At 36.3% G+C, this 12,813-nt stretch overlaps 1 protein-coding gene across 6 annotated transcripts in view; it reads left to right on the top strand.

Annotated features, from left to right (window-relative positions):
- The window catches only part of LOC105049216 (uncharacterized), a 34,386-nt gene extending 21,894 nt beyond the window's left edge, over window positions 1-12,492 (top strand). Inside the window, exons 5-10 of one of the 6 annotated variants that reach the window (XR_012142843.1) lie at window positions 2,068-2,181; window positions 3,130-4,497; window positions 5,990-6,391; window positions 11,079-11,183; window positions 12,050-12,094; window positions 12,304-12,492. Coding sequence is in view for 3 of the 6 variants with exons in the window: in XM_073261049.1 (XP_073117150.1) it covers window positions 2,068-2,181; window positions 3,130-4,497; window positions 5,990-6,391; window positions 11,079-11,137 (1,943 nt within the window). In the remaining 3 variants the exon portion in view is untranslated. Of the gene's footprint in view, window positions 1-2,067; window positions 2,182-3,129; window positions 4,498-5,989; window positions 6,392-7,437; window positions 7,699-9,625; window positions 9,798-11,078; window positions 11,184-12,049; window positions 12,283-12,303 lie in introns of those variants that run through there. The other 5 variants (XR_012142845.1, XR_012142844.1, XM_073261049.1 and 2 more) reach the window with 5 other exon arrangements.
- The last annotated feature ends 321 nt before the right edge of the window (window positions 12,493-12,813 follow it).

The raw sequence follows: 12,813 nt of genomic DNA on the forward strand, positions 1-12,813 counted from the left end.
GTTGGTACAGACCGGTATGGTATGGTACGGCACCATACCGTACTATACCGGCCGGCTGGCAAACGGTACGAGGTGCGGTATCGGTATTGCAAATCTTGATTGGTTCGGTCTACAACGATTTTGGATTGGTTCATAACGATCAAATTATATCGAGTCTTGTTTCCACTTTTTCAGTTATTCTAGATACAATTATGAAATATTGGATCTTCATCTTCTATTATTTAAATCGTGTATCTCCTTCACTTATAGTTATTTATGATTCAATGAATGAATAAAGAATTCATTTGATCTCCTGATATCAATCAAATTAGAATCTTTCTTTATATATAAACAAAGCATTTTCAATCTTACTTAATTCTTTATACTTCTAGCTCTTCAAGGTATTCATCTTATATTGCAGTATCTGGTACAATTATCCCAGTACAATGACAGACTCGTGTATGGAGAACTATACTAGCTACCTATCTAATTTATTGTAGAAATTCCAGGATCAATGTTTGGACATGCAAAATAGAAATACTTTTTCTTGGGTAAAGGAACAGATGAATCAATCAATTTCTATATCGATCATGACATATGTAATAACTCGGGCATCTATTTCAAATGCATATCCCATTTTTGCGCAACAGGTTATGAAAACCCACGAGAAGCAACTAGACGAATTGTATGTGCCAATTGAAGTGTAAACTAAAAATAAACCTCAAGGGTATAAGTGCAGATTTTCAAACTACTAGATGTAAGTGTAATTTACACCTAACCTCAAGAGGGTTTTTGTAATTTACTCAAAATACAAAAATAGAGAAGACAGGGATCATCAATAAGCAAATATAAAACATTTTAGGGACTAATATCAAAAATAATTTTGTTTTGAGGGAATTGTGACACTTCTGGATATGTAAGACGTGACAACACCTTTTGGTCCAACTTCGAAATGGTTTGCTAATGATGTAACTTGGATTCTACATGGATCTGGCACATGGATACAATGTGATACAAATATTCTAATCCGCATATACTTGAAAAGGTAGGAGATTAGGACATCGTAATGGGTATATATTTTTTTACATATATCCATACAAAATATTTATAAAGCATAGAACAACATCAAACTAACATAATTAACATTCACAAACTCATCATTTAGTTGTCGTTCAAATCTCTTGGTCTCAATCCATACTTTGTAACATAATATCTACATTACAAACTCCAACTTTAATCACTTAGCATTAAAAATTTAACATTCATTTAGACAGAAGTAGAAGAAGCCCACCCTTCAATCTTATAGTATCAGGGAAATATCTTAGATGTACTATCAAAGTATCTAGAGTATTTTTTTTTTTTTAATTTTCAACAACAAGATGCTTAACATGAGCATTGGACATATCCAAGAAGTATCCTGCCAATATCACATAATACCAAAAGAAATTTGACCCTAAAAATCAACAGAAACACAATATTATTTTAGATAAATAAAGTAATAACAATGAGAAAAGATCAAATATCAATATGAAAACTACTTGAAAGTGTACTTATTTAGATCTTTGAAAAAATATGAAGTAAATGATACAAAATGCTTCATTTGATTTTGGACAAGAAAAAGGTACTAAAGTGGTCCTCCTTAATGGAAAAAGGAAATTCATTTATCTCTTCTTATATTGATTTTGTTCGGGATTTGAAAGTTGCTTCCTAAGCCTAAAGCAAATAGTAAATGTTTCCCATGTGATGGGAAACACCTCTTCACTAGATTATAGGATGATTTCAAATGGTTTTTTGTTGCACAAAAAACAAAAAAACTTCAGGTCGTTGATCTTAATTCTCCATAAACAGAGCAAGAATAGTCTGGTTGGATTATCTTTTGATGCTTTTGGATTGTATGGTGGAGATTATTAATACAAGAGATCAATGAAATTGCAAGTATCCCCAAACTTTTCATCAGTTAAAAATATTTAAGAATACCCAATGGACGCTTGCACAGTTCCCAAGTGTTGTTAACAATAGAGTATTGTTTTTTCTTTATTCATTATTTATGCACAGTCAATAATGTTTGTTGATTTCTTGTAATTGTAGGTATTCCAAGAAAATCTGTGTGCAGTAGATGTGGCACTGCTCTTCTCCACCAATGGGGAGCCATTTATGTGCGCTGTGCAAAATGTTCCACAATATTCTCAGTCACCCCTCAAGGTCCCTTTTATAATTTAAAAAAATTTCCTTAGCTTACATCTGACCAAAGAGTTTTTTTATTATGTTTTTTTTTTTTTTTTGTCAATCTCCTTAATTTTAATGACCAATCTCTCTTTTCAAAGGAAGTAATCTTCCGTGTTATCATCTCATGATTCAATTTTAATTGCTGTATATTTTAGTATTTTTTCATGCAAATCACTTATTATTCTTTGGACAGCTTGCTATACCATAGTTGTCAAATAGCCTAGTTAATGCTGGATGATGGACTTAGCCAATTGCATAGATGGCTACCCATCCAATTGGCAATCACTTCTGTGGCATGCTCAGTACAGAGATATCAAGGGTCAGGTTATAGCTACTCCTACATTTTTTTTAAAAAAAATCTGCAATCAAATGAGGCCTAAGAAATCACATTTCTGTTCCATTATAACAATTAACTTTTTGGAAGGACAGCAAGGATAGAATTTGGTATGAGAAGAATATAAAGATGCATGTTTATCTTTTCTTAGCTATTAGCATATAACTTATAATGGATGAATGAAATTATTTGGTTAGAAGACTTCCATAACAGATCCATATTGCTGACTTCTTTGGAGTTGGCTGGGGTTATCAGATGTCAACAGAGGTTAATTTCAGCTCATACTAGCAATTCATTCGCAAAATTAAAGTATACAAGTTGCTAATTTTTCATATGCATTTAAATTGTTTGTGAATCTAAACTTTTCTTGTTTGGGAGGTTGCCATGCATGTTTCTTAGCATGTATTTAACTTTTTCTGAGAAAAGGTTTCTATGTATTTCCATGGTATTTGTTCCTGACTAGCCGTTTCATCTCTAAACATCTGATAACCAAATTGTGTATAAATGCATAAGTGTTGCCATGTCTCAGTATAAGATTTTCAATACAAAATGGATTAATATATCACAACCAAATTACCTCATTATTCCAGAGAAGGTTCAAGAACATGCCACTGGACATGCTTCAACTTCTTTGGCAGCACAATATGTGCCAAGCAACGCAAATCCTCTCAGTGCTATTAAATATGGTGGGTCCTCGGGAAATCCAAACATCCAGGTTGGTGCTGGTGATTTGTTTCCTGCTGAGAGGATGGGCATTACGGGGAGAATTCGAGAACATGCGACTGGACATTCTTCAACTTCTTTAGCAACACAATATATGCATGCAAATCCTCTCAGCGCTATCAAATACGGTAGGCCCTCAGGAAATCCAAACATCCGGGTTGGTGCTGGTGATTTGTTTCCTTCCGAGACAATGGGCATTCGAGGGAGAATTTCAGATCATGCGACTGGACATGCTTCAACTTCTTCAGCAGCACAATGTATGCCAAGCAACGAAAATCCTCTCAGTGCTAACGAGTATGGTGGATCCTCAGGAAATCCAAACATCCAAGTTGGTGCTGGTGATTTGTTTCCTGCTGATAGAATGGACATTACAGTGAAAATTCCAGAACATGCGACTGGACATGCTTCAACTTCTTTAGCAGCACAATATATGCCAAGCAACGCAAATCCCCTTAGTGCTACCACATATGGGGGATCCTCAGGAAATCCAAACATCCAAGTTGGTTCCAGTGACTTGTTTCCTGCTGAGAGAATGGGATTTCCAGGGAAAAATCCAGATCATGCTTCAACTTCTTTAGCAGCACAGTGTATGCCAAGCAACGGAAATCCTCTTAGTGGTGCTGATGATTTGTTTTCTTCTGAGAGAATGGGCATTCCAGGGAAAATTCCACAACATGTGACCGGACATGCTTCAACTTGTTTAGCAGCAGAGAATGTTCCAAGCCATGCAAATTCACTCAGTGCTATCAAATATGGTGTTTCCTCGGGACATCCAAACATCAACATTGGTACTCATCCTATATTTCCTGCTGAAAGATTATGCATTTCAGCAGACATCCCGGGAACAGAAACATTGAGAATGCAAATATCTCACGAGGTGACAGGGACAGCAAACAAGTCATATCCCAGCTTTATGAGAAATTCAGGATCTGGAGGTGATGATCTCTTGGCAATACAGTCTTCAACTGGAGATGCTGATGGTGCATCCTCCCACCAGTTTGAGATGTCTGGCAAACCATCCACTGAGCTTCCTCTTAATGCTGATACATCATTTAGATTTTCTGTTCCTCAAGGTTTAGCTGACATACTCCCTGATGTTGATGAATCTTTATTTGGATTATCTGGTTTATCTCTTGACAAATTAAGTGAGTATCTCGTTGAGCATGGCACAGATCAGTCTGGGTCACCCGATCAGATTCCTGAACTTTTCAGTTCCCCTGATTTAATAAGCGATGGTGTGTTCCTGCTATCTCTACTAAGTGACAATTTAACTCAGTGCATTGTTTTTCTTTCTTTTCCATTTCTTGTATCTATTGGAGCATCATGTAGGTCTCCTTTCCTCCAATCACAAAGAAAATTTAACTTAAAATTTCTGGAGGAGAATGTACAGATGCTGTGTAGTAAATGCGCTTCTTATTAGAACATGAAGCTTATTTCACATGTTTATAGGACTTCCAACTGAGGAGTTCAACATCACATTAGAGATTTATGTATGTGAATAGCTATACATGTGCAAACAGACTCATACAATAAAACAAGTTCATACATCAGTCATCGTACTACATACTATGACATAGTGTGCGCATAATACAATTGGTTTCTGTCCTATTTATTTATAGTTTTGTTCATCACTGTCAAAATCAGTCTAAGTCGTACAACTCCAGCTTTTTCAGCAAAACAGATTAACTATGCTACAAACAAATAAATCCATTGATGATGCAGGATACATTACCATGGATTCATGAACATAAAGATACAACATTAATACTGGTAAGTTGGAGAAACCAGAGGGGACATGCTAATGTGGCATCTTAACAAGTCACTGAAATAGTAATGACAGAAGAGACAGAGAGCTAAAATTGGTACACAAAAGGTGAGTGTATAAATACTAAAGCAAGTTGGATCCTTAAGCCTTCACCAAGAGCCTTAAGAAAATCAGGTTGATATGGTAACTGAAAGGTCTACTCAAATGTGACCTTCAGGAGTGAACAATTGCAGACCAAGAAGCTTGACAATGCAGGCTAATGAAGGGATAATTTTAAGTTTTCTCGACTTGTTTTCATTGCTGTATCAACTTTAGCAGATAGATTGTTCATAATTATGACAATCTGGTCTGGTCTACCTTATTTTGAGCAAAGTCCAGTCAGGTCTACCTAGGATATACAATATTGTATTGATAATTTCTTAAAGAAGAATGCATTATGTTCTTTGTTTTCTTGTTCTTTGTAAAAGAAAACTGATAGATAAATTATTCTAGAGTTGGCAAGAGAAACTATCTTTTAAAAGATAAAGGTGTCTGTTTATCATGTATAAGCCTAATAACATGATATATGGCTCATTAAACATGGAAGTTAACTATTAATCTTAGCTTTAAGGGTGCAGAAATTATGCTGACCTCTAAGCAGTTGAAAAGAACTTTCTGCTACAGGCAAAGTTCTACGTAAAGCTTTAGCTGGCCATTTTTGTTTACTTGCATACGAGTTGCATTTACTTGGTTTGCATGTTTTCAATATTTAATTACGTATGCTTGGTTAAATATAATTTTATGATTGATCTTCAATACCAGTTAATCTCACAACATTTGGATACCAATGGCATTATGGTGCATAATGAAAAAAAATTAAAACTGTTACTTCATTTCCCTCTGGAACCTTTGATTCGAAACAGAATAAGTATCACAAATAAATTAACTCATTGATCCTATGCAAACTTTGTCGTCTACCACAGAACATGCTTCACCTTCTTTGGGAGCAGATGGTGTTTCAAGTTCTATCATACCTGATGGATCCTCTGGACATCAAAGAATCCAGGAGGATGGTAATGCTTCTGTTCCAGCTCATGGGCTGAGCATATCAACAAGCATGCTGGCAACGGAGAACTCAAATACAGGAACATTTCCTCAGGTGATAGGTACAGCAAACATGACTGATGATGGCTATCAAAACAACTCAGGATTGGCATTATCTACTGACATTAATCAATCTGGAAGTGCTCCTGATTCTCCTTTTAAAGAGTTGGAGCTGGCTGAACAACCATGTGACAAGCAAATCCTTTATACCCATACAGCATCATTTGAACTTGAGAATCAGATTCCTCAAACTATTAGATTCTCCAATTCAACAAGTGCTGGTATATTTCTGTCTTCTGGCTCAAAGATTCACTCATTTTTCTGCACTTCTCAATTTTTGTCTACTGCACTATACATAATTCTTTCTGCTTTTTAACTGTTTAGATAATATTGGAGCATCATGGTAGGTCTAGTTTTCTTTTGTGGGAGCAAGTAATTTCTCAGAGTAAGTAAGATCTCAGACTCTTATGGAAGGGAATATACAAATTTGGTGAAGTAAATCCACTTCTTATCAGCAGTAGAGGCCAATGTAGAGTTTCCAGGACTAACGTCAAGGAGCACAATATCATACTGGACTTGCATGTTAATATAAACTCTTTACATTTTGTATAGACTCAAGAGAAAAATAAAATTTTATGCATCAACAGGCACTATGAAATAGATGTAAATATCTTATTGTAACTGTAGTAGGTCAACTTTTCTATCTCTATACCTCCTTCATAACCAATGCAAGTAAACACCCTAGTTTCTTAGAAAGCTGAACCATTTAGTTTGTAGAAAGTAAATTGACTAATGAGAAGCACAGTAGGCATGGAAGATAGCAGAACAGCCCAAGAATGAGTAGAACAGCATGCAGGATGAGAGGGGTACCAACATGCTGGACACAATGAGATGATGCTTTAAAGCCAATAGTGATGAAGGAGGGATGAGCAGAAGCATGAATCACAATCACAAAATCTGCTATGTCTAAGGAACAAAGAAAAATCTGAAGGCAAGTCGAGATGATACTGAAATCTGAAAGCTATATGAATCCAGATTTTTGCATCGAAAGAAAGTGCATAAATGTCAGGCAGATGAGTTGATAATCCATGTAAAGGTTTTTGCAAGCTACAAGCAGTATAAAGGAGAGATCTATTAAACTGGTGATGATGGCAACAAGAAACTGCAGTGAACAAACTTGAAAATATGGATTAATGAAAAACCTGGATTTAAATTTCTATTATTTGCTTCAGCTAGCTTGTTATTGCTCAAAAACTTAAGATGCTTACATAGGGCATGGTATCACGTAGAGATTACTAACATTTTGCTCTTCTTTCATCTCTTGCAGTTGATGTGGTTATTTTTCAAAAGGACTATTAGGTGATGATTTCTTTACAATATTATGTTTTCCTTCTGTTTTTGTTCATTAACATAGATCATGATGAGTCAATTTTTTCTTTTTTACATGAAAAAAGAAGTCAAACTTTGGAAGAGAGAAGCATCTAGTATTATATGAATGAGTACTCGGCACATGCAATGCGTGTGCTTCATTTAAAAGGGGAATGTTACATGAAGTACTGTGATACCATTCTGGATCCCAGCTGCAAAGGTTAATTTACTTCAGTTTCAGTAATGCATTGTTTCGTAAGCATATGGAAAACAGAGACACCTAGTGTTATAGCCCAAAACCAGCCCAGCAGACCTAAGCCCAAAAAAAAAAAAAAAAAAAAAAAAAAAAAAAAAAAAACAGGGAAAAACCGGGAAGAAGACTCCCGATAGGAGTCTTCTTCTCCGGCGAGATCCGGGCGAGACCAGGAATCCTAGGACCTCTCGGAGTCCTAGGGTCCCCTATAAAAAGACCCCCTCTCCCTTGAGACCGAACATCGGCCTCCTCCCTCTCTCTTTCTCTCCATCTTTCTCGATCGAAGCCGCGGATACCGTTTTGATTCTCGTCGTGATTGCCCGCTGACGAGGTCACCGGAGGCCGAGGTAAGTCTCTCTTCTTCCCCTCTTCCTTCCCCTTCCTCCCATGCCCTTGTGCGCGGCGGCCAGCGACGAGCGTCGCCGATTTTCGGTCGGGAAAAAGACTGTTTTTGGGCCTCTTTTTCGTGAATTTTCCGGCGCCGGCGATCGCAATCGATCGCCGGCCACGCTCCTCCGTGATCGGGGGAGTGGCCCCCCTCTGCTGCCGGCCTCCGCCGCGGCGGCCGTAGCCCGAACGATCGGTCAAGGCCGGAGGACTACCGTCCTCTGTTCGGCCTGGAAGGAACCAAGAAAAAGAAGAAAAAAAAAAGAAAAAGAAGAAAAAGAAAGAAAGAAGAAGAAAAAAAAAAGAAAAAGAAAAAGAAGAAAAAGAAAGAAAGAAGAAGAAAAAGAAAAAGAGAAAAAGAAAAGAAAAGAAAAGAAAAAAAAAAGAAAAAGAGAAAAAAAAAGAAAAGAAAAGAAAAAAGAAGAAAAAGAGAAAGAAAAGAAAAGAAAAGAAAAAGAGAAAAAGAAAAGAAAATAAATAAATAAATAAAATAAATATATATATATATATTTATATATATATAAACAAACAAATAAATAAATAAAAAATAAAAGAAAAATGATGAGAGAGAGAGTTTCTCTCTCCTCTCTCTTCTTTCAGTCTGAACCCTGACTTTCTCTCTCTGAAATTGGACTTTCTCTCTCTACTTTCTCTCTCTAGGATATTTCTCTCTCTTGATGGATTTCTCTCTCTCTAAAGTTATTTCCTCTAGGATTAGCGTAGTGGAAGGCTTCATCTGATGATTTTGATCGAGTTTAGGGAAGAGTCTGATTTTAAGTGAGGTTTTGATTTTGGGATTTGTTAAATTTAATTTTGAATTAAAATTAATGTAAAAATATAATTTTGGATAATAGGCATGGAAGAATCTCCTAGAAGTTAGTCGATCTGTTCATTCAGTGCTCCGTGAAAGGTAAGTAATGAATCATCTTCTCGAGATATTTCATATTTATTCTGAAAATAAATAATTATTCTCTGAAATTATGCATGATTTATGAAATTATGTTTTGTAAGAAAAGTGCTTTTGAAATATTATGGTACGTCAATTTATGCACATGTTCAGTGAAAAATTATGATATATTATGATACAAAGTGTTTTGATACAGATCGGATTTATGCTCTCAGCCTAACTATGTTTCAGTGGGCCCCGCCAATGAGGATTATACGTTGGTACTCAGTGGACCCTGCCAGTGGGGGTTGTGCGCTGGTATTTGTGGACCCTGCCAGTGGGAGTTGTGCGCTGGTATTCTGTGGACCCCGCCAATGGGGATTAAACATTGGTCATAGTCGAGGCTGTTGAGTTACGAGTGTTTTGAATCGAATCGGATTTATGATTATATTATATGTGAATATTTGAAAATATTTGGTTTGTATTAAATCAGCATGAAATATACCCTTATGTTTATTTACAGCATTATTCTTGAAAATTATATAATATCTGAAATATCTGGTAGAGATACTTGTTACTTACTGGACTGTCTAGCTCATTACCTTTCTTTCTATTTTTCAGATTCAGATAATTAATTTCGAGCGTGGGACGAAATATTGGGACAGAGCTTTTAGAAGCGAGATTAGCATTGTCAACTTCATTGAACTTAGATCTATTGTTTTAGTAAAATTTTATTGGATGTAAGACATTTGATTTAATTACTTGAATTACAGTTGAATAATAATTATTTGAATTTATTCCGCTGTGATGCATTGATATCGTGATGAGATGCCTTGCATGCTTATGGAGAGAGTTCTTCATAAGTATGCGGCGGTTGTCGCGACCCTCGATTCACAATCTCGGGTCGGGGGCGTGACACCTAGGTTGACAAATGTGTGCCGCATCCTGGTAAAAGGCTGGCTTCAGAGTCCAGGATGGTGCTTGACTCTGGCTGTTCCAATTATAATACAGCCAAAAATGCATGTTTAGCTTTCATGAGCTTCACTGGATTGGCATATAACTTAACAAGACTGGTTGAAGTGAACAGCTTAGCTGTCTTTCTTGATCGCAGCCACGTAAGTGTATCCACTGCTTTCAGCTAGACAGAGTACAGTTTCAAATTCGTGCTGAAAGTTTTAACATTGTTGATGTGCATATACAACACAATATACTTAATTACATTTCATGTAAGTTGTAACACTTCTGGATTTGATTTTGAGTTAAGTCTGTGCATGCTTGTCAGTGTATAATCAATTCATTCAGATTGTTCCTTCTGGCTATCCTTTATTATTTGTTTTGTTTCACAACATATAGACACCAATGATTCTATGGGTCATTGTGGAATGCTTCATTGCTGATACACATTTCTTTCTTTTTATCTTCTGAATAAATTACTTGGATTCATTTCATTACACATTTTCTTAAAAAACGAGGAAAATTGCCAAAAGTAAACTACTTGTCCCAGAGCAATCCTTTATGATGCACCATCCTTTCACTCCTCCAAGAACAGACTATGTGCCAGACACTGATAATTCATTGAGATCTATCATACATGGTATGCCCCCAGGAAATCCAAAAGTCCAGGTTGGTACTGGCGAATTTATTCCAACTGGACCAACCAACAGTTCAAGAAGGGTACAGGCAAAGGAAAATGCAAAGACAGGAAATTTTCAAGTGGCGGCAAACAAGACAGTGCCTAGATCTCCAAGCAATCAGGATATGTTATTCCTTCCTGGTGATAATTTCTTGAGAAAAAGATCATCAACTGGTGATGCTCCCAGACCATCCTTGGACCATTGCTCTGAGCAGACTGGACAACCATTCCATGAGTCACACTCTGGTGTGGATACAATAGCATGTGATACCTTAATTAAGAATCCACTATCTTCCAGTTTCACTAAATCAACTTGTACTGTTATGTCCCCATCCTTCTTTCATAATCAGACAGAACTTTATTCCACTTTTAGATTCAATTAGTGCTGGAATTTCTTGAATTTGCTTGCTAACATGTGTTACTTTGGTTGCTACATGAAAGATGATGGAAGAGTAGATAACAACCGCGAAGGCATCATTTTTGAGGATTCCAGAAGTTGAACAGAATGGAACCAGAGTGTTTTCACTTCCTTGTGGTCCTTTCGAGGTATCTGAGGCATGGATACAGAGAACTTGTTTATTTTTCAAAAAACATAATTTTCAAAAATGCATGAATCTGAGGAACCTATCATAGAAGATCCTGGTCATTTCCTTATTTTGATCTAAGAAGCTATAATGGATCTATCTGCATGCAAATTTCATCAACAGTAGGTTGTTGCCAGCCTCTGGATTATGTATTATGCCCATATACGAGGAGTAAGTGCTTCGATTTTCTTAATTTTGTTGGTAGTATCATAAGTGAAAAACCAATATCAAACATTGTCATCTTTCCACTTAACTTGCATTCTTTCCTAACCAGGGGAGTCGTAGAAGTTTTGCTCTCTGGTTGGATGAACTCTGAACTTTTACCAGTAATGTAGGTTTTCCTACCTCTCACTAAAAGTAGCTTTTCCTACCAACCAAGTAGCCTTTTGGCTTCTTGGCAAGCCTTTTTCTTGCCTGTAGTTGCCACAAATGGGATTATGGCACCATTGTCTAGAGGATTGGCATTAACTTGATAACAAATTGCGAGAATATATGTGAATCTGCTCAATTCTTCAAAGGAGCTTTCTTAAGCTCTTAAATATGGTAATCCATAATTGACTCATTTTGTATGCAACAAGATTGTTTGAAAATTACATATGCCCATTAAACATATAATGTTAGTCAAGTTGGGACATTAATTACTCTATTAGGTGAGGTTTGCTCAGGGCTCAAGGGGTACCAACATGAGTGGGGTCTGAGCAGTGATTCTTCCTTAATTACATGAAGTGGTGCCTATGGCAAAATATGTCTATTATTTTACTCAACTGATCAATGGATGTCACTGACTCATATAAGTTTTGAATCATGACCTTCTTTGATGTGCTGCAGGTTGATTCAAGCAGTGGAGAAATTTTGTAAATAAAGGGGCTACAGGTGTGCATGCATTTGGTATATACAAATTTTTTATGCAATCTTTGTAAAATTAGCTGCCATTCAGTAACTTGTCTTGGTTCAGCTGTTGTCATACTTCAATTGTCATGTATTTGATGCATGATAATTCTGGCCTTTCATAGATTCTTGGTAGTTGACCTTTAGGTCCTTTACAATTTAATTCATTAAACTTTGATTCTCTTTAAATGCAGTTATATTTCAGCTACATTGGAGATGAATAATTTGTGAGTGTATGGTTTCTCTTCTGTTCTTTGCCGACTCGATACTTCATAGTTTTGTCAGCAGTCTCTGGGTATCCATCGGTGATATCTAGAGAAGGCTAGAGGAATTGGTAACAAAATCAATGATCCAGGTTGAATAAAAGAGCCGTCAGTCATCATTTTATATAGGTTATATAGCAGTTGAGTAAGTTGAAAAGAGATACAAGTATTTGCATGTGAAATATTATTCAAGCTTTCTAATTTCATTTTATCTTGTTTGGAATCTCATGTGGCAATGACAAGGTACCTCTCCTGATATAATTGATCTCAAAGCTTTCAAAGCTTCGCCCATATTAAATAGCATTTGATACATTCAACCAAAGTTTGCCATATCAAACGAAAATGGTACATACCGACGCATTGTATTGTACCAATATTGAATAGTATATGGTATAGGGGTGTACCAACACTCGGTACGTCAAACTTTGTATCGTATCAGAT

This window comes from Elaeis guineensis, chromosome 7, assembly GCF_000442705.2.
Source record: "Elaeis guineensis isolate ETL-2024a chromosome 7, EG11, whole genome shotgun sequence".
NCBI lineage: Eukaryota > Viridiplantae > Streptophyta > Magnoliopsida > Arecales > Arecaceae > Elaeis > Elaeis guineensis.